The 26,100-nt window shown below is 34.3% G+C and overlaps 5 protein-coding genes across 5 annotated transcripts; 3 read left to right on the top strand and 2 right to left on the bottom strand.

Annotated features, from left to right (window-relative positions):
• The first annotated feature begins 1,675 nt into the window (after positions 1-1,675).
• On the top strand, positions 1,676-7,235 carry LOC8274509 (kinesin-like protein KIN-13B). Its single transcript, XM_002516011.4, has 12 exons — positions 1,676-2,342; positions 2,706-2,927; positions 3,261-3,455; positions 3,725-3,826; positions 4,181-4,258; positions 4,353-4,434; positions 4,829-4,988; positions 5,075-5,377; positions 5,530-5,748; positions 5,847-6,204; positions 6,292-6,357; positions 6,674-7,235. Exons 1-12 carry the CDS (start codon positions 2,169-2,171, stop codon positions 6,851-6,853), a joined length of 2,139 nt encoding a protein of 712 aa, XP_002516057.1. The 5' UTR covers positions 1,676-2,168; the 3' UTR covers positions 6,854-7,235.
• Positions 7,236-7,515: 280 nt separating this feature from the next.
• Positions 7,516-10,639, top strand: LOC8274508 (putative Peroxidase 48). The gene is made up of 4 exons (XM_002516010.4): positions 7,516-8,126; positions 8,890-9,078; positions 9,147-9,312; positions 9,576-10,639. Exons 1-4 carry the CDS (start codon positions 7,764-7,766, stop codon positions 10,169-10,171), a joined length of 1,314 nt encoding a protein of 437 aa, XP_002516056.4. The 5' UTR covers positions 7,516-7,763; the 3' UTR covers positions 10,172-10,639.
• A 75-nt stretch (positions 10,640-10,714) lies between these two features.
• LOC8274507 lies at positions 10,715-11,711 on the bottom strand. The gene has a single exon (XM_002516009.4). The coding sequence runs from the start codon at positions 11,509-11,511 to the stop codon at positions 10,858-10,860; it is 654 nt and encodes a 217-aa protein (XP_002516055.1). The 5' UTR covers positions 11,512-11,711; the 3' UTR covers positions 10,715-10,857.
• A 2,838-nt stretch (positions 11,712-14,549) lies between these two features.
• LOC8274505 (ATP-dependent DNA helicase DDX11) lies at positions 14,550-22,408 on the bottom strand. The gene is given in 11 exon segments (XM_048378202.1): positions 14,550-14,764; positions 14,940-15,360; positions 15,362-15,511; positions 15,823-16,044; positions 19,086-19,331; positions 19,416-19,718; positions 20,020-20,375; positions 21,039-21,122; positions 21,214-21,556; positions 21,558-21,841; positions 21,943-22,408. Coding segments are annotated over 11 exon segments (2,775 nt in total). The 5' UTR covers positions 22,094-22,408.
• Positions 22,409-23,818: 1,410 nt separating this feature from the next.
• On the top strand, positions 23,819-25,099 carry LOC8274502 (60S ribosomal protein L37-3). The gene is made up of 4 exons (XM_002516004.4): positions 23,819-23,975; positions 24,097-24,232; positions 24,657-24,758; positions 24,851-25,099. The coding sequence occupies exons 1-4, from the start codon at positions 23,973-23,975 to the stop codon at positions 24,898-24,900; spliced, it is 291 nt and encodes a 96-aa protein (XP_002516050.2). The 5' UTR covers positions 23,819-23,972; the 3' UTR covers positions 24,901-25,099.
• The last annotated feature ends 1,001 nt before the right edge of the window (positions 25,100-26,100 follow it).

Below are 26,100 nucleotides of genomic sequence, written 5' to 3'. Positions count from 1 at the left end.
TTATAATGAATACTTTAGGGTTTAAAATAACTAAGAAGTACAGCGCTATTATACAAGGGGCGACCCACTCTAAACAAATAATTTCTTCAGTTTTCTTTTCCCAAACATTGCAATCACCATCGATTATTAAATAAGCTTTCATGCGAATATCAAAGTCTAAATAAAATTGATTGAAAAAGTAAAAAAATTTGAAATTTTAATCTCAATCCTAAAACTGCTCAAATTGATAAGAAATTTAATGAATGATTCAAAAGAATCCGCGGTGAAGAAATAAGGAGATTTTTCTATATCGAAATATCAGTTGAAAAAATCATAGGCAAATTCCTGGATCACCCGGTAAGAATGTGGAGAAGAACCAAAATGAAAAAGCTTGATTGATCCAACTAAATATGATTTTGTTAGAATCATGATGGAGCAATACAATTGTAACTACTACCTTATGAGATGTGTTGCAAATAACAAAAAGATCAAGAGATTTATAAAATTCTTTCATTTTATATTTATTTATTTTTATTTATAGGGGAGTCAACTGTCTGTAGACTATACAACATGGACAATTATTTTCTATATTCGTTATAATGGTAATAATTCATCTAACTCACTTTAAAAGGCAAACACTCCACTTAATATTTTACAATTACTATGTAGCTTTAACTTATTCATTTAATTAAAATTTATAGAATTTTTAGCTTTCGCAATTAGATTACAGTCTATATGCTTTTGTTCAAAAAAATTTATTGGTATTAGTGGTTTGGATTTTCTTTTTATAAGTTTGTGATCTTGTTTGGAAGTAAACAATTTTTCTTTTTCATTTTTTGAACTATTTTGTTTTCTTCACTCTCATCTAATGCCTCTAGCTTATTACTGAAAAATATTGACTTCACTTTTGCCTAATCAGCTTATGATGCGATCAAATTGGCCAGAAGTACTTATTTGTATTGAAAATTTAAAATTCAATTTTTTTTTATCAAAACATTTAGATACCAAATTAAAACTGAAAATTACAAGTACCTTTAGTGCAATTATTCCTTCCCCTTTTAGCCCATATTTTCATTATTTTATAGGATAGTCCTTTATTTTTGTCTTTTATTTTTCTCTTTAGCCTCTTTTTGTATTACCAAGTTTTTCTATTTTTTTATGAAAAATAATTTGGACAAAATTTGATCAATATAGTAATAAAAAAAAGAAGTTTTTTTTTCTTTCTAAAAAAAAGATTTTTTTTTAAAATAATTATGTACTCAAATAAATTATGTCTCTATATATTTATATTTTAGTACGTATATATAATATAATGATGTCTTACCCACTTAGGATTTCACAAATGTATAGTAATAATAAGGGTAGTTGTTAGTTATTATTTTCATACATTGACATTGCATTTTAAGAAAAAGACTTATGGTAGTAAAATGAATATTTTTCCTTAAATAAAATCTATACAGTTTGAAATCATGACTTTTTCTCTATAAGAATTTTGAAAATAATTGACCCTGATAATTAAAAGAGAATTTTAATTGTCTACAATACTTTATAATTAATTTAATATTACATAGTAGTAACAAATTTGCACTTAATAATTGATGATATAATCCAATGCAGTAGGAGAAAATGAAAACATTATCAATCAATAACATATTTATAATATAATTCTTTTTGCTTTATGTATGGATTAGATTCTCTATATTTTTAACATTATTTTAAAAATGGAAAGTAAAAAAAAAAAAAAAAAGAACAGAAAGTGTAAGGAGAAGAGAAACTCTAATTGAATAGTTAAAACAAAGTCAGTGTTTGTATACTTCCCCACTTACTAATTGGGACTGGTGGTTAGAGGGAGAGAGAGAGAGAGAGAGAGAGAGAGAGAGGAGCTTGTAATTTGAATTTAGAAAGAGAGAGATATATAATATCTTTAGAGAGAGGGAGGGGGAAAAAGGGACTAATAGAGATTGAAAACAAAAAAAAAAAATTATTGAGAGAAGCTCTCTGATGGAAGCATTTAGCTGATCAGAGAGACACAAGCAAAGGCTTCAACCTTACTGCTTCACTGTCATCATATACAATACACACACATTTTTATATGAACACATAAAGATTGATAAAAAGAGAGAGATATATCAGAAAGAGTTGAACTTTGGTTTGAAATTTTAAAAATTTGATTAGATAATAGAGTGGGTATGAACGGAATGGGAAGGCAAGGACAGAGATCTGGAGGAGGAGCAACAGCAGTGCATCATCAAAGACAATATTCAGATAATTTTTTAGATACTTCTTCAAATGGTAGATGGCTTCAATCTGCTGGACTTCAACATCTTCAAAATTCTTCTTCTTCTTCAATCCCTCCTCTTCAGGTTGTGATAAGTCTCTAACTAATCTTATTGTTTCTTGTTTTCTTTGGTCGTCTTTTTTTATTAAAAAAATGTTTTAGGGAGCATATGGGTTTTTCTAAATTGGTCTTTAGTAATGGGTTTGTGATGAAATGTATATTATAGATCTGAGCATTAAGAAATCTTACTACTTTCAGTGTGTTCCCTTGTTGGATTGTCTGGAAAATGCAAGAAAAGATGATCTCTTTATCTTTAAAATCTGGTTTGACATCTGTTATTCGGTTTGTTTGCTTACCTTTTATTAAGAAAATTGTGGAATTTTTTTCGATAGATCTGAGGTTAATAATTTTAATGTTTGGTTGTACACTGTTGTGAAACTTGAAACAGGACTATAATTTTTATGGTGGTGGAGGAGGAGGGCAGGGGATGAGAATGTATAGAAATGCCCAGAGGAGTTTTAATGGAGCAAATGAGTTATATGGAGAACCTACAACGCCTCCTGTTAGTTCGAGACCATCTAGCCAGAGGAAGAATGGCGAAGACTCTCCAAATGAGTTCAGTCCTGGGCTCTTGGATCTACATTCTTTTGATACTGAGCTGTTACCTGAGGTTGATCTCTTATCATTTCTAAGTACATGAGCTATGTTTTCCTTTTTTGCTGCTCCAAGTTTTTGATGATTACAGATTGATGTGTGCATTGCATGGCAGCTAAATTTTGCATCCATATTTTGATGAACTGAATTTAATAGGAATACGTGTGGCTATTTTGGAATAGATTATAGATGGATTTGAAATTGCGACTTTCAAAAATCATTGACGTTAGCAGTTTCACTCCTTGTTTTGTTCATTCATGTCTGTGGAAATTTGGGAATTTACATTGGAATCACATGATGTCTTTTATATTTAATGCTCATTTTGTTGTTGCTGTTACTTTTTGGTTAGATGCCAGTTCCTAGCCTGTATGATAGTTCCTCTCTATTTCATCCTGTTCGTGGAAGAAGTTTTGATGATGCTGAACCTTATATTTCAAACAACAAGCAAACTGGCAGAGCTCCTGCGTTACCTGATAACAACCTTCTCAAGAGCTTTGCTGCAGAAAAAGAGAAAGCCAGTTCTGTTGCTAAAATCAAAGTTGTGGTTAGTTCTTGTAATTTATTTTCCTAATTTGCCTCTTGTTTAACTTTGTATTTTGTTAGGGTTCCATTTTTTACTGAATTAGACAGAGTCATAATGACTACAAGATTGATATTATTGATAGCCGGTGGACTCCCGGTATAATTCCCTTTGGAATCGCGTATATAGAGTGACATGTAAATTTTTCTGCTCCAGACAGAGTCTGGCCTACTTGTAATACATGTCTTGAAGTTCTAATTTATTATCTTAACTAATCATGCTTCTAATTGCAGGTGCGCAAGAGACCATTAAATAAAAAGGAGCTGGCAAAAAATGAAGAAGATATAATAGACACGCTTTCCAATTCCCTAACAGTTCATGAAACCAAGCTTAAGGTAAATTCATTGGTGATTTCACCTCTTTTTGGCTCAAGATTGGAACATAGTGAGAGGGAGTCAACCATGGTTTTAAGTTTCCCAAATTTGTTACCTTTGGAAATCCTTGATGGAATGAAAATGGCAGGAAGCCTTCTATCAAATTTTGACATAAACGGAAATAATTGTTTCTTTAGACCTTTCTGAGAGAACCTCCAGTTTCTGACTTGCTTAGCTCACTATAATCACTTGTAATGTTAGGATACCTGCTTTGCTTTTGGATATCTAACATTTGAAGTAATTATCCATCCAACTTTTGGTTCTAATACTTTTAGACGTCAATTGCTAATACTTCTATATATCAATGTTCTGCAGGTTGACCTAACAGAATATGTTGAGAAGCATGAGTTTGTCTTCGATGCAGTTCTGAATGAGGAAGTCTCAAATGATGAGGTGAGTATTTCTGAGTAGCTAAAATGAGCATGAAAACTAACTCTTCAAAAAGCTAATATTTTCTTGGCATATGATTATTACTTAACTCTTTTAGGTATATCGTGAGACGGTGGAGCCCATAGTTCCCATAATTTTTCAACGCACAAAAGCAACCTGCTTTGCATATGGCCAAACAGGTGAATTTGTATTCCTAAAGTACTGGATAGATGCTGTTTTTTTATTTTCGAAAATATATCTTTCCTAATTATCATTAATCATGAAATCATCCTAAATTCATATGCTTGGAAATTTAGTTTAGAATCATGTGATGGGACACTAAGGACAAATTTGTACTCTTATCTTCTTTTAAATGTTATTTCCATTTATTCTCTAGATTTATTCACCATCTGTAGCCATGAACGAATGATATACCAAGAAACAGAACTTGTCAATTGCCAGACAAGCTTTTATATTCTTGATTATACCAAATAGTTCATGACATTCTCTACTTGTATGGTAATAAACATCAAATGGTCAAAAACACGTTATTACTGTAAACCAGCCTGTACTCATTTTTTGAATTCTTATCAGGAAGTGGAAAAACCTATACTATGAAACCATTACCCCTCAAGGCTTCACGGGATATCTTGAGGTTGATGCATCATACGTACAGGAATCAAGGGTTTCAGCTATTTGTGAGCTTCTTTGAGATATATGGCGGAAAATTATTTGATCTTCTCAGTGATCGGAAGTAAGTGGCACGGTATTTTGTATTTGGTATACAGTTAGCACCTGTGCTCTGAATTTGCTGAGAAAATTGAGACTCTGCTTGTGCAGAAAACTTTGCATGAGAGAGGATGGTAAGCAGCAAGTTTGCATTGTTGGTTTGCAAGAGTACAAAGTATCAGATGTGGAGACAATTAAGGACCTCATCGAGAAAGGAAATGCTACTAGAAGTACTGGCACAACAGGCGCGAATGAGGAATCATCCCGTTCACATGCCATACTTCAACTTGCTATCAAGAGGTCTGTTGATGGAAATGAATCAAAGCCTCCACGTTTAGTTGGCAAGCTCTCCTTTATAGACCTTGCTGGAAGTGAACGCGGTGCAGATACCACAGATAATGATAAACAGACAAGGTATAATCCACTTCCTTGACATTTGCAGCCGGATGCTGTGTTCTAACTCTTTTTGTTTTTCCATTATAGCATCATTGTGTGGATTTGTTTTTGCTGGAGCTTTCTTTGTCAGCTTAGTTTTCTAATTTTGCTGTTTCTTATGAATGGTGCAGAATGGAAGGTGCAGAGATCAACAAGAGTTTACTTGCATTGAAGGAATGCATAAGGGCTCTTGACAATGACAAGAGTCATATTCCTTTCAGAGGCAGTAAATTGACTGAGGTTCTAAGGGATTCTTTTGTTGGCAATTCCCGAACTGTTATGATTTCCTGCATTTCACCAAGCTCAGGATCATGTGAACATACTCTTAACACCTTAAGATATGCTGACAGGTAGGTGAAAATGATCGGAACTACAAATTTCTCTTACAGTGATTTTATCTCGTATGTGATACCTGAATTACACCATTTCCTTGGAAATTATATTCCAGAGTGAAGAGCCTTTCAAAAGGGAACACTTCAAAGAAGGACATATTATCTGCACCCTTAAACCTAAAGGAATCAACTACTATGCCCTTATCATCAGTTTTACCTACTTCGTCTAACATTGATGAGGACATAACCGATGCATGGGCTGAGCAAGATGAAAGAGATGATTTTGATGCATCTGAAGACTCCTATGAACAAGAGAAACCAATATGGAAGGAGAATGGGAAGGTTGAATCATTTAGTCTATCTACTTCAGAGGATAAACTATGGAGACCCAATGGTCAAACAAAATGGAAGGATCTATCAAAATCTGACCTTAAGAACTCGCATTCAGATGATGATTTGAGTGCTTTGCTACAGGTAATGGAACGGATATACAAGCATTTTGTTATGGATATAAAGAAACCTAAGCTGTTGTCATGTTAACATTCTGTTGCATATGCTCAGGAAGAAGAGGATCTTGTAAATGCTCATAGAAAACAGGTGGAGGATACTATGAACATTGTTAGAGAGGTATGTGATGTGGCTAAATCTGTCCTCAAGTCTTACTATTATTATACTTGCAGTTGTAGCTCAGTCTGAAGCCCACTTTATCTTTTCTTTCCTTGCATAGCACATGTTATCCATGGCCCTTGGGCCTTTTTGGTTCTAGTTAATAAATCCCGATTGGATTGGAATTGAACATTCAAATTATTTTGGAAAAATGATATGAGTTCATATATTGGACCTGCTGAATTCATGCTTTGCCAAAGACATTGGCTATTTAAAAAACATCTCTGTCCAATGGGTTAATTCATGTTCATTGACGGTGTTCCTTTCCCGTTTGCAGGAGATGAACCTGTTGGTTGAAGCAGACCAACCGGGAAATCAGCTTGATGATTACATTACTAGATTGAATGCCATTCTCTCGCAGAAGGCTGCAGGGATACTGCAACTACAAAATCGTTTGGCACATTTCCAAAAGAGATTGAAGGAGCATAATGTTTTAATATCTTCTGGTGGCTACTAATCTCAGGCAACTGGGGATATCACGAGTCATAATGAATGGTACTACTTCTGTAGTGGGTTTCCAAGATTGTTGGCCTAGAAATGGATTTGATGCATTGTTTGTTTGTGACACTTGTGGATGCAGCAGTTTGCTGGATGGTGTACTGGCTATTATATGTATCTCTCTTGTATTCTTTATTTGGTCTGAGAGGATGGAGATTTGATTAAGGTCCCATCTCTCTTCATACTATACTACTCTACTGGCCTCATGCCTCATTTGTCCTCATTTTTCTTTGAACAAGTTATAGGCAAGCTTTGAGTTACATGCCATCTGGCATGCTTTTGTAAAGTTATCCCAGCAGTACAATTTCATTCATTAATGGAATACTTCCTTCTTTGTTTAATATATAAATCTTGGTTATTTTTCATTCTTCAATCATTATAATATATGTCCATCTTCCCTACAAATTTATAAGAAATTGATTAAAATAAACATTTGTGTGCATGAAATTATTGGATTTTCCTTCTCAATTTTACCTTTCTCTTAAGGAACTTGATGTCAAAGTTTTTTTTAAAAAATGTAACTATCATATTCAAACGTTTATGAAGGGCCATAATAAATATTTAGCAATACTTAGATTTGAAACTGTCCATACATTGTCCTTGATTAGTCCCATCAAAATTGATTAGAAGTAATCAACGGCTAGGATCAACCTAAACTGGCATCAGCTAACTAATTCAAGGGCAATTATAGATGCAAGGGTACTTTGGTCATTCTCAGACCCTCTCCTTTCCCGCCAGTTCCAAGAATTCCGTTAAAAACACCTTCTTTGCTCTACTACCTCCACTCTTCTCTCCAAATACAAAAACCCACGAAAACCAAAGATCAAAGAATCAACCTTTCAACCGAAAATCAATAAAAAGAAAAGAAAATGGTGAACTCAATTTTTGAAATAGCAAACATGAAGAAAATGACTGTTCTTGTATTCATCATCTGTATCTTGATCTCTTTCAGGAACCAAACTAAAGAGATAATGATCCATAACGAAGAGATCAAGGAAAGCTTCGAAGAATATTATTACACTTCTTCTTCTTGGGATTTGCTTCCTTCTTTTTTCTTGTCTAACGAACAAGAAGCACATCCTCAAACTAGGTCACTTGAATATGACTTCTATCGCAATTCTTGTCCACAAGCTGAGAAAATCATTCAAAATGTTGTTCGAGAATTATACAAAGTCAAGTTCAGTGTTTCTCCTGCTCTCTTGAGGCTTGTTTTCCATGATTGTTTCATTGCGGTAATGATCTTTCTTTCTTGTTCTTGTTTATTTGTAATGGATTTATTGTTTCTTGGTTTTATTTTATCTGTTTTTTGGTAAAGTTGTGGTCTTTAGTTTGTTAACTTTGTGTATTAGTATCTCAGTTCTTTATAAAATTGATGTGGGTTTTGTTGTTATTGGTGGTTATTATGAGATTTTTAGCCTTTTGTTATTGATCTTGAGGTGGGTTTTTGATTTGGTGATGTAGTGCAATCTTACTTGTTATTTATGGGGTTTTCTTTTGGTTCTTGAAGTTTTTTACTTAACTATGAGAATAATGTCTTAGTCTTCGTGAAACTGATGTGGGTTTTGTTATTGACATTTCTTGTAAAACATGTAGGATCTTGTTGATCATGAAGTGGATTTTCAGTTTCTAGGGTTTTGCCGGTGTTTCCTTTTGATAATTTTCTTTATTAGTTCTGTTGGTATCGATGTGATAAAAGAAAGTTTCTGTTACTAACGTAGTCTAGACTATTTTTTGACAGTTCTGTGAACATTGATTGAACTTTCTCTGATGTAAAAGTTGAGGTTTCCATTCCAATAAGAGTTTGGTTCAGTTCCAGTTTTGTAGTGCTTCTGGCGTCAAAATCTATCTGCTTCTGATAGAGTTCTTCTGGATTTGTACCTAATTTTGATAATTTCTCGATTCTCATGTATTGTTATGTATTTTTTTGGTTTGTTGCGCCTGTGCTGCTTTCACTTGCAATTTTGATTTAGTTGCTGTGCAATGAGTTTTCTGCAGGGTTGTGATGCTTCTATTCTATTGGATGCTGTTGATGGCAAACAATCTGAGAAAGATTCTAACCCAAATGAAAACTTGAAGGGTTATGATATAATTGACAAAATCAAGTCACAGATTGAAGAAGTTTGCCCTGGAATCGTTTCTTGTGCAGATATTGTTGTCTTGGCAGCCAGAGAAGGTGTTTTACAGGTATATAAACCTTCATTTCCACCTCTTTCTCTCTCTCCCTCAGGATTTAATTGCATTTTGAATTTCAGGCTGGTGGTCCATTCTATCCACTCTTCACTGGCAGAAGAGATAGTACTGAACCCTTCTCAAACTTGGCAACAAATGAGCTTCCTTCACCGAATGCTGATCTTTCAGAAACCCTTGCATCTTTTTCTTCTAGGGGTTTTGATGAAAGAGAAACTGTTAGTATCTTAGGTATTATTCTTGCTCTTATTCATGTTTTTTTCTTTTCTTATTTTGGTGAAAAATCTTGGTTATGCTTTATTGATTCCGTCTTCACTGTTTGCGTTGTCCGAGTTCTTATGCAACATCCTTTAACTTGTTTTTAAACCTTCGTTTTTGTTTATGTCTATTAATTTGTGTGTTTGATTAGCCACAAATTAGATTTCAGCTTCTGATCGTTCTCTTGTTATGCACCTGAACATTTCAAGCTGTTTCCTTCCTTTATTTTTGATCAGGTGCTCACAGCATTGGAATGATCCATTGCAAATTTTTCCTGAACCGTCTATACGACTTTGGCGGGACTTATGGGCCTGATCCCTCTCTGGATCCCCAATTCCTCAACTTTCTAAGGTCAAAATGCAACACCAGTGGTGCATCAGAGGTACCAGCAGCTTCACCTCCCTTTGATATCTTAGTGTCATCATCAACGGAAACCTCACCACCCCATAGCGTGATGTCATCAGCAGCACCACCATCACTTTCCTTCCGAGGTTCATTGTCTTCCCCACCATTATGCACTGCTCCATCAGTTTCCTTTGAGAATTCACTCCTGTCCTCACCTGAAGATCTAGGAATCAATATGGCCTATGAGGGACCTGGAGTAGATTTTGGCACATTGTACTACCGCAGTCTTCTGCACGGTAGAGGAATCCTCTATTCTGATCAGCAACTAATGTCTGGGGAAGAAACTGGGATTTGGGTCAGAGCATATGCTTCGGATGTGTCCTTATTTCGCCGGGACTTTGCCCAGGCAATGATGAAGCTCTCAAATCTCAATGTCTTGACAGGTTCAGCAGGTCAGGTCAGACGCAATTGTTCTAAGGTGGTATGAGATATAATTGATCTGGAAGAAGTTGATCCACATAACTTTTTCAGCTTTCCCTACACTGATTTTTGTGCTTTTCCTCAGTAAATTTGAACTTTGAAACTGATTTCAGATGTAATCTTGTAAATTTAATATCCTAGCAAAAGCAAACTGTCAAATACATGTTCAGGAAATGTTATAAAGGAAGTGATTTCTTTTTCTTTCTTTTTTCTTTTTACCTGGTTGGTTAATGCTCTTACTTATATTAGCAGACACCTAACAGGCTTTTCAATTTGGACCCTATGGAACACTCTACCATAGGGCATCCAATGTTTAGCATTGTAGAAACTGGCTTTATGAACATTTGTAGAGTAGACATCAAATACCCTCTTATCAGACATTTAAAAGTAGGCATTATTAATCTTGTGACTCCATTTATTGCATCTGCTCCAGAATATTCATGGGAAGATATTCTAATAAACATCCTTCAGCCCGCAGCCCTTTCAGGCATGTATCTAAAACTGATTGCATGTATCTAACGTTAACCAGACAAGATCGAGAATAGCAATCTATGGAAGAAGATGTTTTGACAGATGAATATTATAATTCATATTGCAAAAAAGGCACACTCAATGTAACATAGAAAGGGACGATTAGGACAAGGAAACAAATTCATATACACAAAGTAAGAATTCATAAACGTAGGAAGCCATTTACAACCTTTTTGAACCAAGTCTTCGCTTTGAGCTATTGATGCTTGCGGATGCCTGTGGAACAGAGAATTCTCTGTACATATCGGTGAAAAACTGATCGACAATGTCAACATACACTGGACTTCTAAGACGATTGTAGTAGTGAAGTGCTTCTTCTACGTCCAATACATGTTCTACATCACTTACATCCATCATTTCCAATTCCTTCATCTTTTTAGCCAGTGCATAAGCTCCTTCTTTTTCCTTCTTTGAAAGCTCTTCTTCTACTTTTCTTGAATGTGAACTTTTCTTGCTCCTCTCTTCCTTTGTTACCTCTTCTTTCTTCTTCAATGGACTCTCTGGAAGCTTCGTGGAATTTGCTTTACAGTCTTCTTTTTCTTGTACTTCTTCTCTCGCCGCTTCTTTTGATACTGTGATGCTACTACTCTCCTTCCTCTTCATTGCCTTTTCAAGATCACACTCCCATTCGTTGCAAAAATTGGTGTAGTATTCATCTCTTTGATGATTCTTTATGCTGCAATTGGCACATGAGAAGGGGTTGAAGGAATCTGGCTTGGGTAGCTTTTGATAACCTTCAAAGAAGAGCGACTTAAGGTGTTGGAGAGTGTTGTGGAAGAACACCTTAGTCTTTTCAATGGAGTCCTTTAGCTGCATTTCTAGGTCTAGTAATTATGTAGAACAGCTCCCTAACTACAAAGAACAGACATAGCCTTAATACGTTTGGCCTCTTCTTCCAGATGTATACAGACAAGACAGAGACAGTTGAAGTTTCTTAAAGAGTCCCCTCTACAGACAAAGGCAATAGGGTCATAAAGCAATATTTGTTCTGCTTTAGCTTCTGTCCCCTTTCTTTTCTCCACAGCCCACATCCTTCATATTGTCTTCCCTCTCTTACTGTGAAACTGTTGAAAGCTGACAGCCCTTGGATTTTTATGATCATTGATCGGAAGGCCATGATTTGAAGCCTTAAGGACTTGCCTATTAAAAGGGAGTAGTATTGCCTTGTGGATATGTGTGAATAGAAATCCAAATTTTACCTTTATCACATATAAACAAAGTGGCCCTATTTGTGCAAAAGTTGTTCAATAAGAAGCTAATTGAGTATGGACTTAGGAATCAAAATTTAATCTTAGTATTTTTTTTTGACTCCTTGTTGTCTAAAGTGAAGTTATATTGATTAAGATGCAAAGAAAAAGGTAAAGTGGCGTTGGTGAAAAAGGCTTTTTCTGATAAGCCTTATATTCAAGTTAAACTATTATTACCCATTTGTTTGAATTTATGGACCCATGAATCCTTTAGTCTATCAATTGCTTCCTTAAGAAGAAGACTTTCCTATTAAAGATCATATTAGTTTCTGTCTTTCTTTATTAAATGGTGGTTAGGTTGGTGCTTTTTTATTTAATCGACCCCTCCATGCCACAGGAATTGTAGATGAAGAACCCACCATTTGGTTTATTTTTGCTTCCTACTTACTCAAAAAGATTTTTAACTTTGAAAATTTTTACAAAATTGTATCTATATATATTTTCTTTTCAAATCACTCTTCCTTGATAATATCCGACTAAAATACCGATATTACATCTGAAATTATTAAAATATTAAAATCAAAATACTTTCAACACAAAAGTCTTTTTCTTTTCAATTTTTTTCTTTACTAGTTCTTTTAAAATTTTCTCTCTCTTTTTCAATGCTGAAACATATATAACCCAAAAAAAAGAAAAACTACAATGGAGAAATTAAACCAACAACAATAGATAAATTAAACCAATAACTTCAAATAAAAATATAAACAATTCAAATAGGGAGGATTGGAAATGTAAATTTGAAGAAATTAATTAGACCTGTTAAATAGTTAAAAAGTTAAAAAATTATTTTTTAAGTAATTAGGGATTCATTTTGCATTTATTTGTGGGAGATGGATGGACCCAAATGTGTAGTGAGGTTGGTGCCCAAAGACCAACAAGTTAATGTAGAGATAAGGTGCATTTAGATTTTTGTATGGTGAAGTCACTTTCTCACAGTTGCCATTCCCAAAGTCCAGCCACCAACCTAACATTAATTGCTTTAACCTTTGATTAATTAGCTTCTTGTGCATGGATTGGTTATGAGATTGAAGTTTTTGGAAAGGCATGCAAATGTTTACTTGTTCATAACCCTAATACAATAGATTGCAATTTTAAGATATCAAATTAAAGCATTATGTAAAGCTACCTTGTTTGGGTTAGGAAGAGATTAATTATATTCTAAATATAATAAAGCAGTCATGATGCAACAAATTTTAGTTAAAGATCTTAATATATTAAAGGCATAATGGATATTTGAATATTCAGATTTTATTATCATTTAGTTACTTTAATATCTTAACTTTCAATTTAATCTATAAGTTCCATTTTTATACTTTCTCTCACATTTTTAATTTTTTATTTATCCTAACAAACACCTGAACTATATCTAATGATAAATTTAAATACCTACTTATATACATTAATATACATAGAGATATTAAATGAAATTATATGTCAAAACTATTTAGATATCATAAAAAAATATAAAATTCAGATGTCTAAATATATATTTGAATTTTCATAGATTTCGTAGATGAATAAAACAATCAAACTAATATTACAAGCACCTCCAGTTAATGACAATTCACTAATTTGACCTTCTATTTTGCAGAGCAGGACTAGCAGAAGAAGAGGAGAAATTTAGGATTGAGACAAAAAAGAGATGTAGAAAAATAAATTAAGATTTTCTATTATATTGTATTTGGTTAAAATTGAAAATCTAAAATCATATGTTTTAAATGAAGTGAAAATTAATTTAAAATTTTATATAATCAAATTTGTATGAAATTGATTATAACTAAATTAAATTCTAAGCAAACATATAAAATTTTCAAATAAATTTCATATTAGTAAATTAATATGTTTTATAACACTAAATTATTTCTTTCAACTTTTATCATTTTCATTTTATTTTTTATCAAATTAGATAAAACTTTTAATAGATTTCAACCACATGTAGCATTAATAAAAAACTTAATATAGATTTGAACTCACGTGAGATGAATTCATGTTGATATGATAAACAAATATATAAATCAAAAGCATAAAATGTTGATTTTTTTCTTTATATAATCAAATAAATGTGGGTCTAACAACTCTAGCCTAAATGAGTACATAATCGTAAGAATTTTCAGCAAATGGAAACAACTCTCTTGCCCGTGATTAAAAACAAAGAACTCTTGAGGGTTGGAGGATCTTGAGAATTACTTGAGAGATAACTTTAACTGCAACTTTTTCAATGCTTTGCTCTTCAAAATTTCAAAATGAAGATGGTAATGGTATCATATAAATTAGAAAGCCATGTACCTACTCAACAACATAAAAAGTGTAAATAAGCTCTATAACACATCTAATATATATAAACCGAAACGTGTCCTGAGAACAAAAAAACAAGCTTGTCTTTTGTTCTCCATAACAATTATTGTCCAATGATGAATCTATCGGAGACCTAAACACAATTATCCCAATGCTATATTAAAGACAATGTATTTTTATTGTATAATATAAACCTCATAAAGGGGAATTTGGCTTGGCCTGAGCATTGGTAAGATGAAGCATTATTGCTGTCATATCCCATAATAGTTGTATTAATTCTTTAACTTGTATAACATAATGCAAAAACAGTTTCTATTGGAAAATTTTGTTCTTGTGGAATTTGAAGAACTGATGCACCAACCTATGGACTTCGCCATAACTATTGGTTGTAGAGACGAGGCGATCTTTTATCCACTGCGGAAGCTTGTGAGTTGGATGAGAGAAGCTTCTTTTTGAGGAATCAGATGCATAAAGCATGTCAACTAACAAAATTGCTGCATAGTCATTTATGTGCCGTATTGCTCTACCTGAAGAAGACGATTCGGGAAAAAGACAGTTGTTAAAGCAACGTAATCCATTTTGATAATAGATGCATACATGCAGAATTTATGAACACCATATTGAAGGAGGCATATCGTCCAGACCAATAAACCATTGCTTTCAGTTAATCAAATGGCATATTCAAATATATATATATATCACCAATTGATTAGTTTACGGCTTTCATGCAGAGGTTTTCGTAATACTCTTGTCCTCTATGCTTGCAACTCCTTAGGATGCTGAATGCAGCCTGAACATCCCCACTGAAATATTGATCACCATATGAAATTCTGGGGTTCTTAGTAGAATTAGACTCTCCCAAACTTTCAATATACTTCACCCTCTCTATCAACTCGATGTCAGATGGGCTTGGATAAGGTAGTCCCACCATAACTATGCATCGACCCATCTCATCACTGAAGTTGATGCCTTATGATATCTTTCCACCAACTACAACTAGGATTATTGCACCATTATAAGGTGATACCTCTTCTTTGGAGACTGTAAACAACGTTTCAATTGTTTCCTTGTAGTCCTTGAGAACAAGTTCCACATCAAAGTTTCTTCTAGGCTCTCTGAAGATACGTTTTTTTTTTCTTAATCCTCTCAAGAATGTCTGATGTCTTCCATGCATCATAGACCTTTCCCTTATACTCAAATGAAGAGAAGAATACAACAATTCCTTTAGGAACAATTGCCACCAAATTGCATAGCAACAGCCCCAGCTCCTCTATCTATCAACTCAAGCCCATCAACATGATTTGGTCAACAATGGTTAATGGAGAAAGAACTTGAGAGAATATAAGGAAAACTGTAGTGACTATAAAGTTGTTTTTGCAGAAATTGAACCATGTTTTTGTTTAACAATACCAAGATAGAAAAACAACCCCACTGTATACAAAATGATCAACTAAAGTCCCATAAACCCCATCTCAATACTACAAATAGCAATGATGATACCGTGTGCCACAATTTTAATTTAGAAGATCAATCTGAGTACCAAGCTGGAAGATTAGGCAATAAGTGCAGGCTGCAATACACTCACCATATTTGATGAGCTCCTACAACTGTAGCTGAAATCAAATGATTGACCAGAAGGGCCACGGGAAACTACAATCGGCAAAATACTCTCAGGAGGGACAATATGACTACATGAAAAGAAATGCAGCTGCCTTGGTGGTAACCACGGGAAAAGTCTCTCTCTTGTCTCTTCCATAGGTTGTAGAGTCCCTCCTGCCAGCACAATTGCATGTGCTTCATGCACAATCTGCAAATATTCAGAAAAAAAAATCACATTCACCTGATTTTAGATAGCAGATGAGACAAAAGGAAAATCACACAATTTCCAGTTTGGTAATACTATATAGTTACATATCATCCTTGAAATGTTTGATTTCCAAGCAAATGATGATAAGTATGCATGTGCAGGACATGCATCTTGTAATAACCGAAATTTTTCTTTAATAAAAATAATATTAATAATAATTAATAAATAGGTTTTTATTTAAATTAATTTAATTTTATTTTTATTTGGTTTAATTTGAAATGATTTAATGGAAATTTTAATATTAGTCAATTGAATGAATTATTTTTCTATACCCAATTAGTTTGAAATTTTAAAAATTAATTAAGTAAATTATTTGAAGCGTAGATTATATTTTTGATTATTTAATTTAATTATGTGTAGGACTTAATTGGAAAATTATTTTTGGATGAGGATTAAAAGTATAATTTCATTAATATGGGGTTTTAATGGAAATTTGTGAGTTTGGTATTTTTAGAAATAAATATATCGGTCAGGGGTATTTTTATAATTGCGTATTTTCCATAATTCTAATTTGGCCCAAATTAATTATTTAGGGGCTTAATTGAAAGGCTGAAGAAAAGCTTGGGGGTTATTTGGAAATTCTGCAGGATGAAATTGTAAGTAATTAAGAAAGTTAAGGGGCCAAATTGTAATAAGAAAAAGTTAAGGGGTCAAATGTCGATATTGAAAGAAAGAAAGAAGGATCGGGGAGAGAGAAAGAAGATCGGGAGAGAAAGAGAGAGGGTGATGGCCGAAGAAGAAGAAGAGGAAGGCGGTGGCGTAGGTTGTTGGTGGCGGCTAGCTTGAGCAAGAAAGGCGGCGAGCAGCTGAGAATGGCGTCACCAAGGAATCGCGCCAGAGCAGCTTTGGGCCGCTTCGATCGTTTCCGGAGGCCTTTTCGGCCGATCTTGGTGGCGATCGGCTCCCCTCGAAGAGAGCTTCCTTTTGGCGGCAGCGGCGTCGGTTTTGGTGGCCGAAGGAGGGAGTTCCGGTGAAGTGATGGCAGCTACGTTTTCCAGGTTTTTTGGCAAGCTTTGGCGGAGGATGGACGATCGGAGGATGTATCCCGACTCTCCTCAGCTCAAGCTTCGCAATGACACCGGTTTCATGGCGATCGGACTTCGTTTGCAAATCGACGGTCGAGATCGTCTGTAAATCTCTCCTGATGATCGGGTGTCAGATCGGAAAATCAGAAGCAGGGATCGTCATCAGCGCGTCGTTGTGAGTCCGATGGTGTACTCGGATCGTCGATCGGACTCCGGCGGCCGGAGGCGAGTCGACCGAGCGACCGAGCGTCTCGGTAATTTTCTCTGGCCCGTTGATCTTGGAAATCCTTTGATCTAGAATTGTGCTTATTGTTTTGTGTTGTGTATTTAATATTTGTGAGTCAAAAATAATTGTCGGTCAGTTTGCCTGCCTCGTATTTTATGTTGTGTGGCGGAGTCGGGAAATAGTGAAGTTTGGGGACCCGACTCCCGTTGTTTGAATTGTTGAATATTTGAAGTGTTTTTCTGGCAGGTCCTGGACTCGTTTTTACGGGGGGTAATGTCCTTGTTGTAGGGGAGGTTCTGCTAGATTTTCGGTAGAATTCTCCCGAGTTGAGATTTTTAGACAGTCAGTCCTAGGAGTCTAGACCTAGGATTAATGATTGATTGTTTCAGTGTTTTGATAAATTATTTTCCGTGACTATAGTCTGTTTGTTCAGCTCGATCCAATCGAGGCACCGGAGCAGAGTTAGGAGGTCGTCAAATCTGTAAGTTAAAGTCATATATCGCTTATGCACGTGTCATGCATAAAATTTGATTTGTTACTGTGATTATTCATTTGCAATTTCAATCTTTCATTTAATTATTATTATTATTTGCATGATGCCTTTAATTACTATTTAAATATGTTTTTCCTTTATCACCAATTTTAATATTGCATGATGACTCGGGATGGGACGACAGTAGAACATAGGAATTGGATGAGCGTTCCAGTATAAATATGAGAGAGATGAGATAGAGAAAGGATAAATAGGTAAAGTTTTAAGAAAGAAAGATTAGGATCTGCCCTGGTCGAGCATCGCTCTCTGGGCTTAGTAGAGTGTGGTTGCCGGAGTAAAAGTCCCTGGTCGAGCATTGCTCTCTAGGCGCCGGTTTATTTGAAAATTTAAGTGACCAGACTGGAGGTAAGGTCCCTGGTCGAGCTATGCTCTCTGGGCGCCAGTCTTATTGGATAAGAGAGCCGAAAGGCTAAGGATGAGAGTTAAGTGACCGGACTGGAGGTAAGGTCCCTGGTCGAGCTTTGCTCTCTGGGCGCCAGTTATGTTGGAATGAGAGATTGAGATGTTAGAGTTAAGGTTAGTCGAGACATAAGTGTTGAAATAAATCGAGATGTTAGAGTTAGGATTAGGGTTCTACTGAAGTACTCCATCCCGTTGCATGTGGAATTATTTTTGGGTAAGCATGGCATGACACGTATGGTTATCATGATTTATTAATTATTTTAAAAATTAAATAATGTGATATTGAGATGTTTGAAACTGTTTTAGATATATGATTTTAGCTCACTCTCGAGACTGACAGTCTTCATTTACTGTTTTTCAGATTCGTGACTGTTAGTCTTCCCGCGACTCTTATTCAGTAACCCGACTCCTTCATCATCGGGTGGTGTTTGATTTGGTATGTAAATTGGTAAATCTTAGATTCTCCGCAGTAGTAATAGTAGAGATATCAGTGGTAATTTTCTGTAGTTTCGGGTCTCACCTAATTCTTCTGGCAGACCGATTTAATTAATGTTACTGTAAATTGTGATATTAATAATAGTAAAATTTGAGTTGAGGTTGGTTTGAGTTAGTGAGTGTCAGGCTTACTACGGGATTCGGTGGCCTTACACCTACCCATTCCCTACTGCCGATCACGGTCCCACGGATGGGGCCGTGACACATCTGAATGTGCATGCTAACTCTTACATGATATCTAATATCCATAAGGAATCAGAAACGCAAATTCTTAACAAACCTCTGAAAACATCTTTTCCCCAGTGAGCATAACATATTTTAAAAATCCCCCTCCTCTTCCAGAGCATGTTAATCTTGATTTTGAGATTATTATGCGTCCATCACCATCATTATTGGTCAGTGATACCAACATATCTACTAATGCCCGGAAACTAAAGAGAGTGCTCCATTCCTCCCCATATTCCCCATTGTCAATTGGAACCGACTCTTTCTGCAAGCTAGCCACCTTTTCTCCATAGCCAGTTACCTAGAGAAACAAGCATAGCATGGTGATGATGATAGTATTGCTTAGTATAATTGATAAGGACAATAAGTGAGAACAAGCATTCACCTTGTGGATAATATTGTTGTCCTTAATATACTCTAGCAATTTCACCAAATTAATATTATCTATATTAAGAGAAAAGAGAAAATCATTTATGGCCATCGAAGTATCAAAGGCTGTTTTGACTTCAACTGCTTTCTCTTCAACTTGGCAAATATTCTCATGGTCCAAATCCTTCTCACTATGTAGAGTTTGTAAGAAAGCCCTAGTAAGAACCATCAAAGTTTGGATATATCTTCGATTGCCAAGTCCCAAGAGATTGTGGAACCTTGCAAAGTACTTCTCTATGCTAGAGTGTACATGATCCAACTGAGAAAAAGAAAAAAAAAGGTTAGTGCATCCTGTTACAATGCTATAAATATTTTCAACATCAACATCAATCTTGCTTAAAATTTTGACTGTATCTCAAGGTTCTTATTTGACTAATACAAAGGAAAAACCTCTCCCATGTAACTGTGGTCTTGCAATGTATCAATTGATTTGTCATAAATGAAGCTTAGACCAACTCTAACTAGCCGCTAAACCAAATACATCGCTATTTTAAAGCTGATAAACTAGACTTTTGAGAAATAAAGAAATTAGAGACAAGTAAAAATGAGAGTTGTTAAACCTCTGATAATGTAATTTTTGCATCATGCATGCTGATGAGGGGGTCGGCAAGATTATGTGCCTCGTCTATTATAACAATATTGTTCTTCAAGTTCAGCCCAAGCATTTCACGTGATGATTTTGATAGAAGAGATTGATATGGAAGAACCACAAGGTCAGCTGCTGGGACCATGCTTCGGGAGCCATAATATGGACAAGTCCCAATGCTTCTTCCAATCCGAACAAGATCTTTAATATCGAGAGCTACTAGTTGAGAAATCTCATCCCTAAATTGCCTTTGTAGCTTATGCTTTCTAAGCATTAGGCATCCAGAAGAAACCTTGGTTTGGCGTGTTCTTCCCTCCACACCTAAGGTTTGCATATCATCACCTCAATGGCTCAATCAAAATAGTCAAGAAAACCTTCATCCCTAGCAACAAGGTGATTATTTAAATTTAAATGAATAAAATGAGATGAAAATAATATCATACAACATTGGGCTAGAAACCCTTTATCCAAGAGTTAGTAATTGTTATTCTTTTTCAGCTATGCGCAAAAGTAGGATATGAGTCATCTTCAAATTTTGGTGAAAATGTTTTCCCACTCCGACCTTTCCTTGGAAAAAGGTTTGCTATAGAAAATGGAGGAGCAGGCCTAAGAAAAGGATGAATTCTTAATATTGCCGCCCCACCATAGTTTGGCTAAACCATATGTCCAGAAATTCCATGTAGGATGGAATTCCTTAAAATACATGGAGACCACGTGTATATGTAAATCTCTTCCTACATCATCTGCTTTGAGCAGTAGTATAGACTTAAAAAGCTCATTAGCCTCAGGATTTAGCTTCTAAAACTAAAAGAATTGCTTCCGCGAGTATGGTTATAAAACCATCAACTTGAATGATTTCAGAAATGATAGTCCAAGACAAACATGCAGGTTGTTACAACACTACTATCTGCTCTTTAAATTTTCAAAACCTTCACGTGCATCAATTTGCACTTAAGTGTTAATACATGGATCTTCAATTTTTATTTCGTACCTTGATTTTAGATACTTCATTTTTCTTCTTTTATAACTCCAAGCATCGCTCATTGATCCGTGTAGCATTTCCAAGTTTCAAAACCTCTGAACACAAACCCTAAAAGCTAAAGTTAAACAAAAAATACACATAGAACAAATCAAAGAATAAAATAACAAAGCAAAAATTTCACAATACCTTTATTTACACAAAAGTTCTTCCTAGATCCCAAACACACAACAGTTATGTCATTAACAAAATGAGTATTCCTTAACTCTTTTACAAATTGTGAAAGCTGTGAATGCATCCGACTACAGAAATAAATCCTCAACTCCTTTTCCTCGTCATCCTCGTCATCATCCTCATCCTTATCACTTGATGAGGACGGAGTAACCAAACCCTCACCAACTATCTTCCTCTTTGATTTGATTGTCCCTTCATCTTCATTTTCATAATCTTCCAACAAAAAACCCTTATCACTCAACTCTACCTCGTCATTTCTCTTTTTCCAACTGAAGTTATTCCCTTTCTTTACGCAAAAAATCTTCCCCTTTCTCTGATCTTTGATTATAACTTTCCCTGATCTTTCTCTTTTTTAAATTTCTTCTTAACCCTAATTTACTCTTCAACTTGACTTCTTTTTCTTGTTTTTTTAAATCATCATCTTTGTTAGCATTAGCAACAAAGTTTCTCATCCAATCAGGTTCATCATCAAAGCCAATTTGACCATTATCAGATTCAGCTTTTGATTTCGACTTATCCTTTTGCCTTTGATCATAGACCTATTGTAAAGTACTGCATATGATACTCAGAGTTTTTCCAGTACCTATTAATAACACAATCATTTCACATTAAATAAAAAAGAAAAGAAAAGCAAAACTTTTTCCAAATATTAATAATTAACAAAATTAGCAAGAGAGAGAGGACCTGTAGGGCTTTCAAGCATGGAAATGCCGCCTTTATCTAAAGAACCATAAAGTGCCTTCATGAACTCGACCTCAATAGAGTATGGTTTGTACGGAAATCCTTCAAATTTTGGCCCATTTTCATCTTCGCTTTCAATTTCTCTAATTGCCATTGTTGTTGTTGTTTTTTTTTTTCTTCTAGTTTGGATTGATTTTCTTTTGCTTTATTTATATCTCTTGCTTTTTCCCGCAAAACCATGAGAGTAGGATTATATGCTTCCGCCAAACTGCCAAAAGCATCTGTTTGGATGTAGTGATTATCATGATCCAATTACGAATGGGCTGGGAATCATATTTTCGGATATAAAGAAGTTCAATTTTTATAGCCCAAACCCATCTTTACCCGTTTAAAAGTGTTAGCTACAAATACACTATCAAGATTACTTTTGGCCAAATACATTTTTATGCCCCAATCTTATATCAATTGATTTGTTGCATATTTGAATTTTGATTTTATCACACATCTAAATTTTATATTTTTAATATATAAACATCTTTTAAATTTCAATTTAATTTTACTGAATTTAATTTTTCAATAATATTTAAATATTTTCATATAATATATGTGGACATATTAAAAAAAGACACATGTTAAAAATAAAAATTAAATTTAACAATAGATGCAACGTTTGCATATGGTTTAGACTTTCACCTTCAAACAATTTTTCTAATAAAATTTATTTGAAAGCTTAAAGCTCCTCGCAGAATCAAAGTATTTATTTGCATTATAGCTCATGACTCGATATAGTTTTATGTTTTTTCGTTATTATCGGTCTGACATCGCTTAAATTAGCTTTTATATTTGAGAGATTGTTAGCATGAATGAATAATGTGGCTATATGATATTCTAGGTAACAATAAGTTTGCATATATGAAATTTATATAGTAACTTGTGCATGACTGTCAGGTAGCCATAATATGAATTAGTCTATGGACAGAGTTAACATAATCTGATTAAATTATAAACAGCTCGTTTATGATTCAAAAATAAATTATGCTTAAATGGATTAACTTGTCTAATTCACGAATGATACAATAAATACACTTATGTAAATGAATTTATAAGTTTATAGATATATACGATATATATATAAATACATTTAATATATTTGTCCTCTTTTCATATATTTATATAAATAATCTTATTATTTATAAAGATATAATTATATTTTAGGATAAAAATTTAATTTTAAGTTATTTTATGATTAAATAAATACATTATTTGAAATTATATTAGTTATTTATTTATTTATAAATATATTTTAGAAATTTAAATTTATTAAATAGACTATATAAGTCAACCGTTTAATCTAGTTTATAAATGTGTCCGTGTGTGAGATTTGATATTTTAACACAATTAGTTAAATAAGTCATGTTCGGATTAATTCTTTTAATATTATACAAATATTTCGATACGCATAGTTAGACACAAATTACTAATTCTATCTATGTAATAGTTGTATGACTGATATATGGATGGAGAATGTAATGCCTCGTTCATTTATTAATTTATTTTAATTTTATAAAGAAATACATGAATGAAGTTAAATGTAGTTATTATTATTTTTTAGAGGTTAATATTAATGATTTTGATAAGTGGAAAGTGTCTTGTTATGGGGTGGATTAAACATTTACGAGAGAGTTTAGTTTTTATAATATGTTACGAACTAAAAAAATATATACCAAAGAGTGTATTAAGTAAATTTGAGGATGTTTTAGTAATTAATCCTTAATAAGAGCACTAACTATCCACCCTGTCCATTTAAAAAAGAAAAGCCAATGAACTAACAATAAGGGTTTTTCTTTTCCTCTTTTGAAAAATAAAAAGCCAACACGCTATTAAACTTAAATAAGCTCGGCCACAGCAGATCAGCACTCCTCAATTCTCTCTTAACCCTAAAACCCTAGTATAAATTTCACAATCAACGCCGCTCTCTCTTCCTTCTTTAACCCAGAACAAACTTACACATCCATAGCTAGGGTTTCTCTGCAATGGTAAAATCACCAAATCCCATTTCTTTGATTCTGAAAAAGATCCCAACTTTGTTACTCTTCATACCGATCTAATTAAGTCTTCTTTTTTTCTTTTTCAAAATAAAATTGAATTGCATTGCAGGGTAAGGGAACAGGAAGTTTTGGAAAGAGAAGGAACAAGACACACACACTCTGTGTCAGGTGTGGCCGCCGTAGCTTCCACCTCCAGAAGAGCCGTTGTTCCGCTTGTGCTTATCCTGCTGCTCGCAAGAGAAGTTGTATGTCTCTTGTGCTCATTTAAATACTCTATTTATCGTTTTTATTGAGTTCGCTTAATCATTTATTTTTCTGTGTATATAACTATGCATTCATATGTGTTAGTGAGTGGTCAGTGATCTATTATTATTGTCAAGCTAATGTTTGCTTCTGTATGCATATGGTGATAATTTGTTGTTAGGTTGAAGTATCATTTCCATTTGTGTTTATATCTTAGCACATGTTCTTATGGTAGAATTTTTACTTAGTAGTTACAAAAATTATTTTTTTTCAAGGGCATTATGAAATTGATCTTGCAAATAGCCTAGTTAGGTAGCTTGATTTACTTTACTATTTGATTGTAACTCTGCAATCAAGTATTATTTAATACTGTTTATGTTGTGTTACTGAATTGGGGATTATGTTCATTTTCTCTGTGGTAATCAGACAATTGGAGTGTGAAGGCCATTCGAAGAAAGACAACTGGAACTGGTAGGATGAGGTACCTCCGCCACCTGCCTCGGAGGTTCAAGAGTGGTTTTAGAGAAGGTAAAAAGATTTATTTGATTATGCTATAGTTGGTGTAAGAAATCTCATGTTGTCTGATAAATCTGACATAGTTTTGGTTATTTCTTATATAGGTACTGAAGCAGCACCAAGGAAGAAGGGAGCAGCAGGAGCATCTGCATAAGGTGTGAAAGACTTATTTTGGGCAAAATTTGGTTACCCTGTTATAGATTTAGTCAGCAATTATGTGCTGGGCCAAGTTTTATGAGGAAACTATGGATGGTATTCACTTTTGGTGTTATTTAATCAATTTTACTTTTCATTGATATGTAGTTTTGATTTTGAAATGAAGGGTTTTCGGATTAGAATTGTTTGACCATTAATTACTTGAGGTCTCTTTTGAAGTGCATAAATTTTATCTTCTGGTTAATGTGGTTGAATTTCCAAATGACGCCGTACCATCATAAGTTTGGATGAAGAAGATGCTATCTGCAATTAAAAAAATATGAATGCTATCTGCCATAAAGAGTCTTAGTCAGCTGACTAGTCTCAGCTCCTTATAGAGAGCTACATGGTGCTACTCTGCGCACATTGTAGCTTGGTTGCTCTGTACTCTGTTGTTTGTATCGGTGCCTGACGCAGGATTAATTTCGGAAATGTGCTTGGTTCTCTTGTTGATTTTCCAAGCTAATCATATCTTTTAAAAAGGTGAATTCTTGTATGGCTTAAAGTGATGGGTGGATAGAGCTAATGGTCTTTCCAATTTTCTGTTCAATAGGCATTATTGTAGCATTTGTGTATTTTCTTTTTTCTTTCTGACAAAAGCTGGACACTTCCTATTTATTTTATAAGAGCGCCCAGCACAACTAAGTCTGTAGGCTGTATGGATACCTACATTATATGTAGTGATTAATCAACTGGTTAACCGGCTCAAGGCACTAGACGATGACTGGTTAGAGAGCAGGATATAATTTCATATCTGTAGTCTTAAAGCTGAGAAAATTTTGCTCTCTTCCTCTATTATGGTATTTCTTTATGCGGATGCCCAGAGTAGAATACAGGTCTAAGCCATGTATTTCAGTAATCGTATAACCAACGATTGCCCTCGAACTTGCTACAACGTTTCTTGCACTCTATGAATTTGCTTGTTATGTTGGCTAAAAATTCATTTGTTTCCGTCGACTGGAAGTCTGACACTGCATGTCATTAGCTATTACTTGGTAGCTTTAATATGGTGGCACTGGCAACGATACCCTATTTGGAAGTAGTAAGCAAACTTAGCAGCCACCTAAATGCTTCTATAAAATGGGAGTTTCCATGTTATGTACCTCTCATCGAAGTGGAAGTTGGAATCAGAGGGAGTGGTGAAAGCATTACTCATAAC

Source organism: Ricinus communis, chromosome 8 (assembly GCF_019578655.1).
Source record: "Ricinus communis isolate WT05 ecotype wild-type chromosome 8, ASM1957865v1, whole genome shotgun sequence".
In the NCBI taxonomy this organism is placed as follows: Eukaryota; Viridiplantae; Streptophyta; class Magnoliopsida; order Malpighiales; family Euphorbiaceae; genus Ricinus; species Ricinus communis.
The sequence above is the reverse complement of the archived record's forward strand: the minus strand, read 5'-3'. Positions and strand labels throughout refer to the sequence as shown.

Bases quoted from the DNA above. Each gene is read 5' to 3' on its own strand.
- LOC8274508 (XM_002516010.4), top strand. From the start codon at position 7,764: ATGGTGAACTCAATTTTTGAAATAGCAAACATGAAGAAAATGACTGTT. The intron at 9,079-9,146 runs GTATATAAACCT...TTTGAATTTCAG, and splicing joins CCAGAGAAGGTGTTTTACAG to GCTGGTGGTCCATTCTATCC. The intron at 9,313-9,575 runs GTATTATTCTTG...ATTTTTGATCAG, and splicing joins AGAAACTGTTAGTATCTTAG to GTGCTCACAGCATTGGAATG.
- LOC8274509 (XM_002516011.4), top strand. From the start codon at position 2,169: ATGAACGGAATGGGAAGGCAAGGACAGAGATCTGGAGGAGGAGCAACA. The intron at 2,928-3,260 runs GTTGATCTCTTA...CTTTTTGGTTAG, and splicing joins ATACTGAGCTGTTACCTGAG to ATGCCAGTTCCTAGCCTGTA. The intron at 4,989-5,074 runs GTAAGTGGCACG...CTGCTTGTGCAG, and splicing joins GATCTTCTCAGTGATCGGAA to AAAACTTTGCATGAGAGAGG.
- LOC8274507 (XM_002516009.4), bottom strand. From the start codon at position 11,511: ATGCAGCTAAAGGACTCCATTGAAAAGACTAAGGTGTTCTTCCACAAC.
- LOC8274502 (XM_002516004.4), top strand. The intron at 24,233-24,656 runs GTATGTCTCTTG...TGTGGTAATCAG, and splicing joins TGCTGCTCGCAAGAGAAGTT to ACAATTGGAGTGTGAAGGCC. The intron at 24,759-24,850 runs GTAAAAAGATTT...TTTCTTATATAG, and splicing joins CAAGAGTGGTTTTAGAGAAG to GTACTGAAGCAGCACCAAGG.